Source organism: Arvicanthis niloticus, chromosome 27 (genome assembly GCF_011762505.2).
Source record: "Arvicanthis niloticus isolate mArvNil1 chromosome 27, mArvNil1.pat.X, whole genome shotgun sequence".
Lineage (NCBI taxonomy): Eukaryota > Metazoa > Chordata > Mammalia > Rodentia > Muridae > Arvicanthis > Arvicanthis niloticus.
The window spans coordinates 16,611,050-16,624,833 of NC_133435.1; the positions used below are offsets into that span (position 1 = coordinate 16,611,050).

Here is a 13,784-nt window from a genome sequence, read left to right on the forward strand (position 1 = left end):
TAAGAAATATATATATTTTGTTGAACAGATCATTCCTACCTAACTCTAGTATACACTTTTGTTTTTAATGGTAGGTGGTATGAGGTTATAAAGAGAGGAGGCATTTGGGGAATGTTATTGTGAAACTTGCTGCAAGTGGTTTAATCACAGGGGTTGCCCTTTGAAACTCTTAGTTTCAGTAGTTATTTATTTGGAAGTAATATCTATGTGGTCTTGGTTTGTTCTCTCATTTGAGGGTAAGAGAGAACAGTTTTGAATGTGGCTGAGGGTGGGGGCTGGGAAGTGAGGATGTAAGAGCTTTAGAAACTTCATAATAAATTAAAGCTGTAAGCATAGTCCTTTGGAGGAGAGTACCTAATTCAATTCAGTAAAAATTGTATAAAATATTTAATATTTTCCCTATTAAACTTATATTAGCTTAAGGTAAATTTTTAAAAATAGGATCTTATTATTAAATGAAGTATTGACACTATTCTGAGAAATTTATATAGAAGCACCATGCACTTACTCACAAAGCAAAAACAAGAACACGGGCTACAAATTGAATAGTAATTTATTTGTCTCTCATACTGGAAAAAAGAATTTAAAAATTTAAATACCACAGTTTATATGGTAAACCATTTAGTATGTCAGTACTCCTAGAACTTTTGTTTTTCAGTTGCTTCTGTAGTCACCGCTGTCATAGTTACTTTTCTGTTGCTGTGAAGACACCATGACCAAGGCAACTTACAGAAGAAAGAGATTATTGGGGGCTTACAGTTTGAGGGTGAGTCCATGCTCATGAGGGCAGGGAGTATGGCAGCAGACAGGCAGGCATGTCTGGAGCAGTAGTTGAATGGTTACCTGTTGAGACCAGAAGGCAGAAAGAGCTAACTGGGTATGATATAGGCTTTTGAAATCTCAACATCCACCTCCTAGTGACACACCTCCTCCAATTAGGCCACACTTCCTAATCCTTTCCAAATAGTTTTACCAACTTTTAGATAACCAATTAATCCTGGGGGAAAACTATTTCTCCTGCTCTCAGCATTCCTTAGTTGCCTGTAGTTCTTTGTCTAGGGTTGGGACCTTGTAGGCTTTTCCCTGTCTGCGTTGGCATTTCCATTGATGTCATCCATGTTCTGCTCATGTTTGAGCGGTCATGTTGGTGAATCTTTATGAATGTAGCTTCTGACATTTCTAGGAGACACAATCTCATGGCAGATTCCCAGATCTTACTCTTAGAATCTTTCTGCCTTCTCTTCTACAGTGTTTGCTATGGGAGTGTTTTGTAGCTATAGCCATTGGTACTGGGCTTCAGCTCTGCATTTTGATTGGTTGTAGTTTTCTCTAATGGTCTCTGTTGCAAAAAAGAGATTTCCTTGATGTGGGGTGAAGACTATATTTCTGGGTTGAAGACAAATGTTTAGATTGTTGTTAGAAATGATGCTGGTTTATTTGGTAAAGTGGTAGTTGTAGAGTCTCCTCTGATATCTATGAGTTCACTAGCACTGAGTGGTTAGCTAGGTTTCCAGTACTCGAAATAGTTTTCTTCTTCTTAAGCAAGTCTTAAACCCAATTAGAGAGCTGTTGGATGCCTCCAAGGCATGTGTGATCCTACTATACACTCTTAGCTCCTTGCCTCCCTCTTTTAGAAGCTGCATGCTGACATCTGGTACCATGAAAGCTCGTCCTCAGGGGAGAGGTATTCAAGTCAGTTCCAGTTCAGGGTATCTAGACCTTGTTTCTGAAGTGCATTTGATCTTCAGCCATAGGGACTTTGTCTCTACCTCTGGGAACAGCAATAGCTGTGTGTTTTGGGAGTCTTTTGGACAACTTTGACCAACAACTAAAGCTTCTTCTCATGCCTGGTTTGGGGATTTTATTAGGTGGTCTTTGGCTGTTGATGGGAGCATTGTCCGCCCAGATGAGAAATTTACTAAAACTACTTAAGTATATTTATATACAGAATTTTATGTATTCTGAGTATTTTGTTAAGGTAGATAGTTAATAGTATGGTTCCTTATCACACTATTATCCTAGTATCATGCTATGATACTGTTGTTTTACCTTCCTTTCTTCTTGTAAAAGAGCCCATTTTTCCCATTTCCCCTATCAGATCCTTCCCCTTACACTCTTTCCACCTTCTTCTGTATTTATTTCCTCCTCCTTCCTAAGGAGCTACCCACCTTGGGAAAAGTGATCCCTGATCAGATCACTGTGCCCTGCTACTCCCTCGTATTGCTCCCCAACCCCCATCCTGGCAATGGTCCCATCTCACTTTCCTGGTTTCTACAGTTACTGCTCAGGCACTTTTCAGTGCATACTGTCCTACCTGTGTCCTGGCATTTTATTTTGTAAGTTCTTTTAATTGTGGTTATTGGATTGGATTGTAAAATATGTTCATGAACTTAGTAAGAAGTTTTTAGAATGTTGAAAGAATGGAATAAGCATTTAAATGACTTACCTAAATCAAATAGTTTATTTGAAAACAAAACTAGCTTGGCTAAGGATAAATTAATCCATGAAGGGAGAACAAATGATAAAATAGTTACTAGTTTATATAGCATTAATTTGGATTATACATGGGGTAAATTTAAAATCAATCTACTGTTTTCGTGCCATGAAGTGTTTTTGGAGGCCATTTTATTTGAGGCCAGTTAGTATTCATAGAAGGAAGAACCTACAACTAAAGATGCATATATTGGCCTTACTGTGTTCAAATTGAGGGAATTTGTACATTTGCAGTGTAGAAAATTTAATGTACTGAAAGGAAAGTTATAAATATCAAAACAAGGTAAATTGCAGTTTTAAGATGCTCTGTTTATCCAAAGCGGGAAAGTTAAGTCCAAAATAAAGAATGATTATGATTCTGTTTTTAAGTTCAAAAGTTGTCCACAGACAAAAAAGCTAGGTTTTTATCAAGGAAGACACCTGCTAGGAGTCAGGTCCCTAGCATAGTGTCTTTCTCATGAATGTTCAGTAAATATTTATGGCCTTCATTAATTATGATAGTTAATTTTTAAAATGTATTTCTGTTTGGTGTGCATGTTGCCTGCATATGTGTCTGTGCACCCTATCTGTGTCTGATATTTACAGAAGGCATTGGATGGGTCCCCTGGAACTGGAATCACTGTCAGTTTTGAGCTGCCATGTAGGTGCTGGGAATTGAAACCAGGTCTTCTGGAAGAGGCTGGAAGAAGAGGCTCTTAACCACTGTACCATCTCTCCAGCCCCAAATTAGGATAATTAATTTTTATTGATAAGATACTGGCTCTATCTAAATATGTAACAATGATATTTCTTCTCTGCTTTAGACTATCCCCATAAATACGGCCCACAGGGAGGCTGTGCAGATCACTCGGTCTTTGAAAGGATGAGAAAGTACCAAATGACTGGAGTAGAGGAAGGAGCACAGGTAAGGATGTCAGCATTCACTGAGTTAAGAAACAGAATGAACTTGGGGAAGTGTTTCTTGGCGCCACACATATGTTCTAGGAGTTGTGAAACATTTATACCACTGGTGTGAAATACTCTCATTTAATACTCCAAGAGGCCATGCACATAACTTAGCAGTAGTAAAGCCGTGGATGATCACCTGTTTTAAAACTGAGTCTTGAGTCTTTAGACAAACCAAGATTATTATTCACCCTAAATAAAAGCTCAGTGATTTTGACATTTTAATTACACATTGATCTTTTCCTTTTTCCATTTGATTTTTAAAACTTTTTCATCACAAGCATTCTCTAATAGATTACCATGCCCCCGGGTCTTTACAGCATTTAAATGTCTAGGCAAAGCTAGATAAACACTCCAGGAGAAAACAGGCTTTAAGAATATGTGAAACTCCTCATGGTGGTGAACCCCGTGCTGGAATCCCAATACTGGGAGGTTGAGGCAGTATGAAAGATAATGTGTTCTCAGGTTCTTAAACTTCCTGTGGGTAGTTAAAAGTATATTTGATTTTGTTAACTTAAGGATTGTATGGTTATCTCTAAATTATAATATATAACTTATAGTAATATTAGAATCTAGAAAGGCTGAAAAGAACAATGTACAAGATACAAATATTTCAAATTCTTACCAGTATTATATATATTTTGTTGATATCAAAGTATACTTTAAGCAAGAAAGCACTAGTAAAATTAATATTTTTTAAAAGGTTTAATTCTCTCATGTTATAGCATTAAACTGAAACTTCCAAGTATATAAAGCAGGGTCTGGGGCCGTAGCTCACTTAGTACATACCTGTATTCCTAGTTCTTTGGAGTACAGGCCTTGAATTCAAGGCCAGCCTTGCTATATGAGACCTTGTCTCTAAACAGAACAATACAACTAAAATTGACTAACCCAGAAGAAGCTGTAGAAAGACCATATGACAGAGATTTTAGTCTACTTCTTAGAGAATAATTAGACAAAGAATAAAACCCAATAAAGATATGGAAATTCTGAACTATATGATTAATAAACTTGACCGTTCAGTTTATGTTAACTTCTTTTTCACATTTAAGAATAACTTAATTTTAAAAATTTTGCTAAAAAAATATTTTCTTATTGGAACATTCAGACTTTCCTCCCAAAGTTTAAAAAAAAAAAAAAGCTGTATATACAACTCTAAGTGTAGCTAAGATTAACATATAAATTCTTTATGTATGAAGTAACATGATTGTAAATATAAACTATATAACACAAATTTGGGCCCATGAAATACTTTTCAGTCATTTTCAAGCTGAGTGGACTGGCATCTAGAAAGTACCTAAATGAGTATCTTGGGGAAAATAGTTGGAGACCTGCGTCCTCCAAACGCACCATTTAGGACTGTACTGGTCCCCCGCCTCATGACAGGGATTGAATTCAGGGCTCATTTGTGCTAGCCAGGCTCTCTGCCACAGAGCTGTATCACTGGCCCAGTAGAATTCGTTTTTTGCCTATAATAATACTTGAATTCTTTTTTAAAAATTGTGTATCTTTATGATATAGACTCTGTAAGTTCTATTCTTTCAACATTCTGATATAGAATAAAATGATTGTTGTAGGAAAGCAAATTAATGAATTCCTTATCACACTGTTATACCTCTTTTTGTGAACATAATACAGCATTTAAGTTTGTATAAATTAGCAGGGAATTGTCAAGGGAGAAGGAAAACATAAAATGTGAATGTAAATTTTGAGTTGGGGCTTAAAATTTAAGTTCTATGTGACTATCAAATTAGGCTTAACGTGATGTTTTTGATGTCTTACACATTTTTGAGTGTTTGAATTCAGCGGTAATTCATTAAAGAAAGGCTTTCTGCTAAATCAACTAAGTGACAACAATATAGCGAAGAACAGACACAATATGGTTCCTCTTCAAAAACTTATATTCTAGTCGTTGATGAGTTAGGGACAGAAATTAAACAAAAATAATAAATGTAAGGTTGCACTGTAGAAGGAAGACAGGTGCACGGTTCTGTGAAGTGAAGTGATCTAATGAGTGAACTAAGTCTCTGAGGAAAGACACTGATTGGATCCAGAGAGACAGCGTAAGCGTGTACAAAGAACGGTGGGAGGCAGGCAGGCTGTGTGCTGGAGAATCATAGAAGGCTTCTGCATGTAGACCATACAGAGTAGTCTTGAGTCATACAGGCTTTTTTCTGAAAGCAACATGGAAAGAGAAAGTGTTTGGTTGGTAAATAAAGGCTGTCCAGTATTGATCTTGTAGAGCATCTGAAGAATTGAGAGCTTTATCCTTAGAGTAATAGGAACTCACTGAAATATATTGTGCAGGTGAATAAATACATTTTCATTTTTGCAAACATTACAGTATGAAAACCAGTTCAAAGTCCAGACATGGTAGGTAGCTTTAAGCGAAGTGACTAAGCCAGAGGAAATGCCTAGAGGAGATAAATTTGCCAAGACTAGGTTGTAGATGGGAATGAAAGATGATATGAAATTACTATGCATGGCTATTAAAATTTGCTTTACATTTAAATGAATATATTTTATATACCTTGAAAATGTTTAAAGATAAAGGAATTGTTGAAATAGTAAGTTATTAATGGGAGAATATTATATGGACAAAAGTGATGTTTTTGAGTAAATTCTAAATATTACAAAATATAAGCGACATGATGTTTGTACATATTTATTCATTATCATACACACACACACACACACACACACACACACACACACACTGTATGATGATCAGAGTCCTCAGCAATTCCGTCTCCTCAGATGTTACTATTTGTGTGTGTGTTAGAATTACTAATCTCTTTGCTTGGGAGTTTATCATTGGCTGCAGTAGAGTATAGGTGCCCTACTGAGCCATACAACACCAGAGCATGGCGTCCTCCACTCCTAGCTTTTGGTGTCAACTAGCTACCTCTCACACTCTTTTCTAACTTTCTTTCTAACTTCTAACTTCTAGTGGCCCTTTTATACTACGAGATATTTTCTAATAATTTTAGAAATACTTGGGGGTATTGCATAGTCATGTGATTTAAAATTGTTTAACATGTGTTTTTAACTACAAAACTATAATTGTGAAACAAGCTAATTATCAGAAATGACTCTGACATGCAGGCTCGTTCAGAGGAGCATGCTGCTAGTGTTGGTCCTGAGCTCCTGAGGAGAAAGCGCACAACTCTGGCTGAAAGAAATACTTGTCAGCTGTATATCCAGACAGATCACCTGTTTTTTAAATACTATGGAACACGAGAAGCCGTGATTGCTCAGGTACTTAAAGTTCCTCCCTGTGCTCTGAGCTTTCTCCTATTGTTCTGTTATATATTGTATTATTGTTTCAGTTGTGTCATAGGGAAGTCTGTAAACTTAGTGCAGAGGAGATGGAAAAACCAGTTTAGATTTTGGATTACCAATCAGAAGAGGGATAAAGGAAACAATTTTTAGAGTTGCTAGTAACATTGAAACTTAGGCTTTGTTATTTGCTTTGTTTTGGAGAAAAAGTGTTTTGGACTTGGGCCTGGACACATGCATGGCAAACAAGTATGAAACTTACCTTTGAGAAAACAGTTCTAGTTTTCATTTTGATTTTGCAAGACAGAAAAGGATTTTTTTGTTAGAAGTCTGTAACCTGTATCTCGTACTTACTAAATGTTTTTCAAGTAAAATTATTATTTATAATTGTCCTCCACCTTCCTTGCTTAGAACACGTTCTTTGTGGCCCAGAGTTGCTTGAGCTCACTTATGCTGAGGCTGTCCCGGAAGTTATGGTAATCCTGTTTCAGCCTCCTAAGTGCTGGGATTACAGGTTTGCTCTACCACCCCTACTACAGTGCTATCTATAATCTTTATGAAAATAGAGTTATTTTAGGGCACCCTTTAAAATGTATTTTTATGTTGAAGATACCTAGAGAAAGTTTGTTAAATTTGTTTTTAACAAAGGATTTGAGCTTGAGAAGATGGAAATACTGTGGTGTCAGTGGTGATTACGTTCTGGTGGTGGGAATAGACTGAGTGTTTTAAGAAATGTGAGAAATAAAATGATGCAATAAACTGTAGTTTGGGAATAATGGAGTAATGGGGAGCAATGAGCATAGTTAAAGGGCAGAGACGTAGCGAGGCAGTGTAAGCTGAGAGGGGCACGGGCATCGTTAAATATCCACAGTACTGTTTGAAGAGAAAGGTCCCTTGAACATTCACTGAGGAGTGGGGTAACCCTAAGTGACCTTTTAAGAAGGAGATAGGAAACTTTAAAGGTAAAGATAGGAAAGAAAAAGGTAAAGAAGGAGGAACTCCAAGTAAAGCAGGCGATGTAATCATGCCCGGAGAAATATCTGAATCGCCACAAGTGCATGTGGAACAGAAACAGTGAGGACACTGGTGAGGCGCGTGAGTCCAGGATGGACCCTTCAGCACTGCCATCCCACTCCTCGGAGTGCTAGTCAGTACAGACTGCTTTTGAAATGTTCTCAATAATGCCACTTCTTGAGCATCTTCTGTGCCTTCTCAACAAGTTTTGAAATCACATACACATATTTCCACCTCGGTGGGAGCCAGGGTCTTCTGTAGATGAAGTTGGAAGGTTGCATGCAGAGTGGTTAGAGCCAATGCTTAGTTGGGAGTTAAACACCTCATGTGTTCTTTCACTAAGTCTGTTTCCTTTTAGAATTTAAATAGATATAATCATATTTATTTTATATTCAAATTCTCTCTGCCTCCTATATACTTCATTGTAGTAAACCCCTATTAATTTATAGACACCTTCTCTATTTCCTTTATTGGTTTATCCCTGGGCCCTGAAACAGTGCCTAGTTGTAGAAAGTAGTCAGAGTTTTTGGAATTTGTGTCAGTGCAGCAACAGAAGGACTATTGTTGAGGAAGGAATGCTTACCCTGAGACTATTATATCCTTGTAGAGATGTTTGCGTCTTTAAGACTAATGCAGACATTCCAGGCATTAAGGCCAGCAGCATGTGAAAAGCAGAGGGAATGGGACTCTGCAAGCTGGATTGATGGAGTTTTTATAGGACTGAAGTAGGGCTACATTTACTGATTGATTCATTGGTTGATTGATTAGCCAGAGCCTGGGAAACACAAGACTATCCATTCTCTGCCATAGTTTACTCATCTTTTCCATTCTGTTCAACATATGGCATACTTATTTTAAAATTTAAATGTGCATCATAAATAACTCTTGATGTTACAGAGAGAAATTAATAATCTTTTTCATATTTCAGCATTGCCTCTAAAATGTTTTGTTTTCTATTTTAATTACTAGATATCCAGTCATGTTAAAGCAATTGATACAATTTACCAGACTACAGACTTCTCCGGAATTCGTAACATCAGCTTCATGGTGAAACGCATAAGAGTAAGGAACTTTAGTAAAGATATTTTAAAAAGTATTAAGGGGGCTGGAAAGATGGGCTAAACAGTTAAAAGTACTCATGCTCTTCCAGAGGACTTGGGTTTGGTTAGCACTCTCATGGTGGCTCACAACTGTCTGTTACTCCTGTTCTAGAGGATCTAATGCCCTTTCCTGGCCACCACGGGTACTTGCATGCATGTGATATATTTACATACATGAAGGCAAAACACACATAAAATAAAAATAAATCTTAAGGTTAAAAAATTAGTAAGGATCAAGTTTTTTTCCTTAATCTTTAGAGCAGAAATCTCTGAAGCTCATTGGCTAGGCCTGCTAGCTAATTTAATGAGTTTAGGGAACATCTGTGTCTCAAAAAAGGAAGTGGAGATCATTAGAAGAACACACCCAGTGTCAACCTCTGACCTCCATACAAACATGCTTGCATTCACATGTATATACCCCATGAGCATGTACACATACCACTACAAGAATCAAATCTACCAGGTCTTAATGGACTCCAGTAGAGGTAAAACAGTATTGCTTTTTTTGCCTGATATACATTGCTCCCCCCACCCCCATTACTAGTTTCTTAAGGTTTGCTTTGCGTGTGTTGTTTTGGGTATGCCCCACTTGTTATTCTAGGGCCAAGGAAAAATAAATACAGTGCTTAAATAAAATTAGAATTTGGAGGAACACTTATTGTTATAATCTTGAAATTCACAGCTTAGAATGTCATATATCAGGTTTGAGAAGTCCTCCAAGAAAGAAAGCTCTAAATTGGCCATGGAATTCTTTTTTGTGATAATAACCTTTGTAAGTCTCAAAACTGTTGAACAGAAGAACCATATGGTACTGGTTGCAATTTCTTGACATTTCTTATATAATGGCTATAACTAAAAACTGAACCTAAATTTTAGCTATATTAAAAATGGGTAGTTAATATTTAAGTATTATTGCTTTAAACTAAAATTATAATCTCAGTTATGATCTTTGAAGCTGCCATATTTTTTATTGATGCATATACACGTCTTTATAGTACCAGTCATTTACTAAAACTCTACATTCCCCTCAAAGCTGTGAAAGTCTGGTGTTGACTGTTCTTCAGATTATGAAGGAGGGTTGTGGAGGAGAACAGTAGCCAAGCAGCACATAAAAGATCTGCAGGAACTTAGCTTAAACAGTACAAGAAGTGAGGTGAAAGTAGAGTTCAAAATTCTTGTACACATAGAAGAAAACAGTGGATCCAGTAGCTGGTTAGGGTTAATTTACCTGCTTTCTAGGCAAGAAGAACCAGGGAAATCTGGCAAACTGAGCCTTGCATTTCATGCTTATTCTAGTTATAAGCTAATGGTGAGGTTTTATGTCTTTATACTTGTCCCCATTTGTAGAGCTCCCATAAAGAGCCCTCCCTGCTAAGGCAGTTGGATATGAGAAACCACACATTGTTTATTAGAACTTGTAGAGGTGCAGTGTCTTCTCTACACACTTCTGTTCAGGAATTTGGCAGATCCTTGCTGAGACATTTAATAGTTTCAGCTCCAATCTTTGGGCCCTGCTCTCCTTTTGTTCTTTTTGTCTGTGTGTTTATGGATTCTACAATAATCAGTTCAGGGCTGTGCCCAGGGAGGACATCTCTGGAACTCACAAGAATGTTGTCCAGGTCTGTGAGAAGGTAGAGAACAACTAGCAGTAATCATTGACTTCAGTTATTGTTGTGGGTTTTAGATCAATACAACCTCTGATGAAAAAGACCCTACAAATCCTTTCCGCTTCCCAAATATTGGTGTGGAGAAGTTCCTGGAGTTGAATTCTGAGCAGAATCATGATGACTACTGCCTGGCCTATGTCTTCACAGACCGGGATTTTGATGATGGCGTTCTTGGTCTGGCCTGGGTTGGAGCACCTTCAGGTAGATTCTGTAACAATGTCTTAGTACTTGGAAGAAAAAGCAAGTTTGGGGAAGATTTGGTTTTACTAAGTATAGTAGAAAACAGTGCCTGTACAGAAATTTAGTTCACATAGCCAGGGTTAAGACTACATGTATAACATAAAGCAAATGGCAGAATAAATGAAAGCAGTGTTTTATTTTGAAAGGAATAAAAGAGTTGCCCCTGTGGTGCACATACCTAAAATCTCAGCTCTCATGCTGAGTTAGGAGGCTTGGGAAGGTAAGTTCAAAGCCATCCTGGACTGTGTATAGGGAGACCCTATCTCAAGTAACTAAGCAAATAAGTAAAAATTTAAAAAGAAAAGAGAAGTTTGGGAAGTACCCTGATTTTGGGATTTCCAGAAGCTAACAATTTTGTGGGAAGAAGTAGTATGTGTGACACCATAAAAAGGAAACCTAAGTTTTCCCACAAAAACTAAATGCTAAATGCTACTAAATTCCCCAGCCAGCTCCTTGGAATGGAGCCTGAAAGTCAAGAGGAGAAACTGCTTTTGCTTTACCAAAAGGGAAAACAACAACAACAAACAACAGCAACAAAACCTATATTCTTCTTTTCTGTTCTGCAGTGAGAGAAAGACACTCTGGTCAGGAACTGCAGGTAGAAAGAAAGAAAACATATCTTCATTGCTTTCCTCTGGTCGTTATTTTAACAGCAGAGATGCACTACCTGAAAGACAGTCTAGGCAGCAGCACAGGTGCCACCTGCAGCTCTGTGGTACCATCCAAGCTTACTATGGGAATGGGCCACAACACTGAGAAGGCTGAGCTGGGCCAGCCCCTCCCCATTACAGTGGGTTTGAGGGAGTCCTTGGCAAATTCAGATTATTCGCTGAAAGATAGATAGAAAGGAGCTCAGATTTTTTGGATGTGAGTGTGGCTGTGGAGTGAGAGTTGTCTGTAAACTCTGGAGTCATAAGCAGTGATTTCTCCTTCTGATGCCTCATTTCTATTTAAAAATTGACCTTTCTTTACCTGGTATAAAACACATTTTTCTCATTGTTTAGTTTATTCTATGATTTATTATGTATATTTTATATTCTTTAATATATTTTATTTTACATTTCTTGCTTTTTTAAAGAAGCCAACAGTAAACACCCTTATTTTTATTTTCAGTGCTTTTCTTTCTTTTCCTTTTTCCCCCATGTTCTAAAATACACTTGATTCCTGTGTCTCTGAGGTACAAATGTCTGTCATGGCCTGCTCCTCTTTGTAGCGTTGTCTGTGCATAGTCCTCTTTTCATGCTCCTTGCATTGTGACAAGTTGTTCAGCTGTCTCCTTCCCAGGATGCCTCAGGTTTTATAAATTCTTTTCTATTTCCTCTCAAATAGCTGGACATTTTTTACCACAAGATTAATGATTCCCTTTTACTATCAACTAGTGAGTATTACAAAAGCTTGGGTATTTCTTTGGGTTTCCTTTGCATATTTTCTAGATCATCTTGGGAAAGTAAGTGGAGCAAAGCTAGCAGTGCTTGCGTCACCTGGGACCTGTGGGAAACGTTATGGTTCATAGGCTCCACGTGTGTCCTTTGAATCAGGAACTCTGGTATTCATTTCCGCAGTCTTTGTTTGAACCAGCCTACCAAATGAAATTGCTGCTCACTGAAGGGAGATGGAGACCCCCTCCCCCCCCCCCCCCGACTGTGTACGCCTCTAATGCTCACTCACCAAATGCCTCCAGAGCAAACACATCAATTTCCAACTGGGAACCTGCTACCATTTTGCATTATCATTTACAGACTATTGTTTATCAAAAATGCCTGTAATCTTGGCAGAATCATGAGTTCAAGGACAGCCTTTGCTACCTAGTAAGAGCTTGTCTCGATACTATATTGAATAGGTAGGGAGAGAGTGGGCAGCCTTGTCTAGTCCCTGATTTTAGTGGGATTGCTTCAAGTTTCTCTCCATTTAGTTTGATGTTGGCTACTGGTTTGCTGTATATTGCTTTTACTATGTTTAGGTATGAGTCTTGGATTTCTGATTTTTCCAAGACTTTTACCATGAAGGGGTGTTGAATTTTGCCAAATGCTTTCTCAGCATCTAGTGAGATGATCATGTGGTTTTTTTTCCCTTTGAGTTTGTCTATATAGTGGATTACATTGATGGATTTCCATTTACTGAACCATCTCTGCATTCCTGGGATAAAGCCTACTTGATCATGGATGATTGTTTTGATGTGTTCTTGGATTTGGTTTGTGAGAATTTTATTGAGCATTTTTTGCATAGATATTCATAAGGGAGATTGGTCTGACGTTCTCTTTTTTTGTTGGGTCTTTGTGTGGTTTAGGTATGGGCATAATTGTGGCTGCATAGAACAAATTGGGTAGTGTTCCTCCTGTTTCTATCTTGTGGAACAGTTTATAGAGAATTGGTCTTAAGTCTTCTTTGAAGGTCTGATAGAACTCTGCACTAAAACCATCTGGTCCCGGACTTTTTTTGGTGGAGAGACTTTTAATGACTGCTTCTATTTCTTTTGGGGTTATGGGACTGTTTAGATGGTTTATCTGGGGCTGATTTAACTTTGGTAACTGATACTTGTCTAGAAAATTGTCCATTTTATCCAGATTTTCCAATTTTGTTGAGTATAGGCCTTTGTAGTAGGATCTGATAATTTTTTTTTAATTTCCTCGATTTCTGTTGTTATGTCTCCCTTTTCAGTTCTGATTTTATTAATTTGGATACTGTCTCTGTGCCCTTTGGTTAGTCTGGCTAAGGGTTTATCTATCTTGCTGATTTTTCTCAAAGAACCAGCTCCTGGTTTTGTTGATATTTTGTATAGTTCTTTCTGTTTCTACTTGGTTGATTTGAGCCCTGAGTTTGATTATTTCCTGCTGTCTACTCCTCTTTGGTGTGTTTGTTTTTTTTTTTTTTTGTTTTTGTTTTTTTTGTTTTTGTTTTTGTTTTTTTTTTTGTTCTAGAGCTTTCAGGTGTGTTGTCAAGCTGCTAGTGTATGCTCGATCCAGTTTCTTTTTGTAGGCACTTAGAGCTATGCGTTTTCCTCTTAGCACTGCTTTCATTGTGTCCCATAAGTTTTGGTATGATGTGT

The 13,784-nt window shown here is 37.5% G+C and overlaps 1 protein-coding gene across 1 annotated transcript in view; it reads left to right on the forward strand.

Moving 5' to 3' along the window:
- Adam10 (ADAM metallopeptidase domain 10) overlaps positions 1–13,784 on the forward strand; it is a 109,941-nt gene that overhangs the window by 65,134 nt on the left and 31,023 nt on the right. The window contains exons 5-8 of the mRNA XM_076926232.1: positions 3,297–3,397; positions 6,544–6,696; positions 8,701–8,793; positions 10,516–10,699. Of these exons, the coding sequence (XP_076782347.1) occupies positions 3,297–3,397; positions 6,544–6,696; positions 8,701–8,793; positions 10,516–10,699 (531 nt within the window). The remainder of the gene's footprint in view (positions 1–3,296; positions 3,398–6,543; positions 6,697–8,700; positions 8,794–10,515; positions 10,700–13,784) is intronic.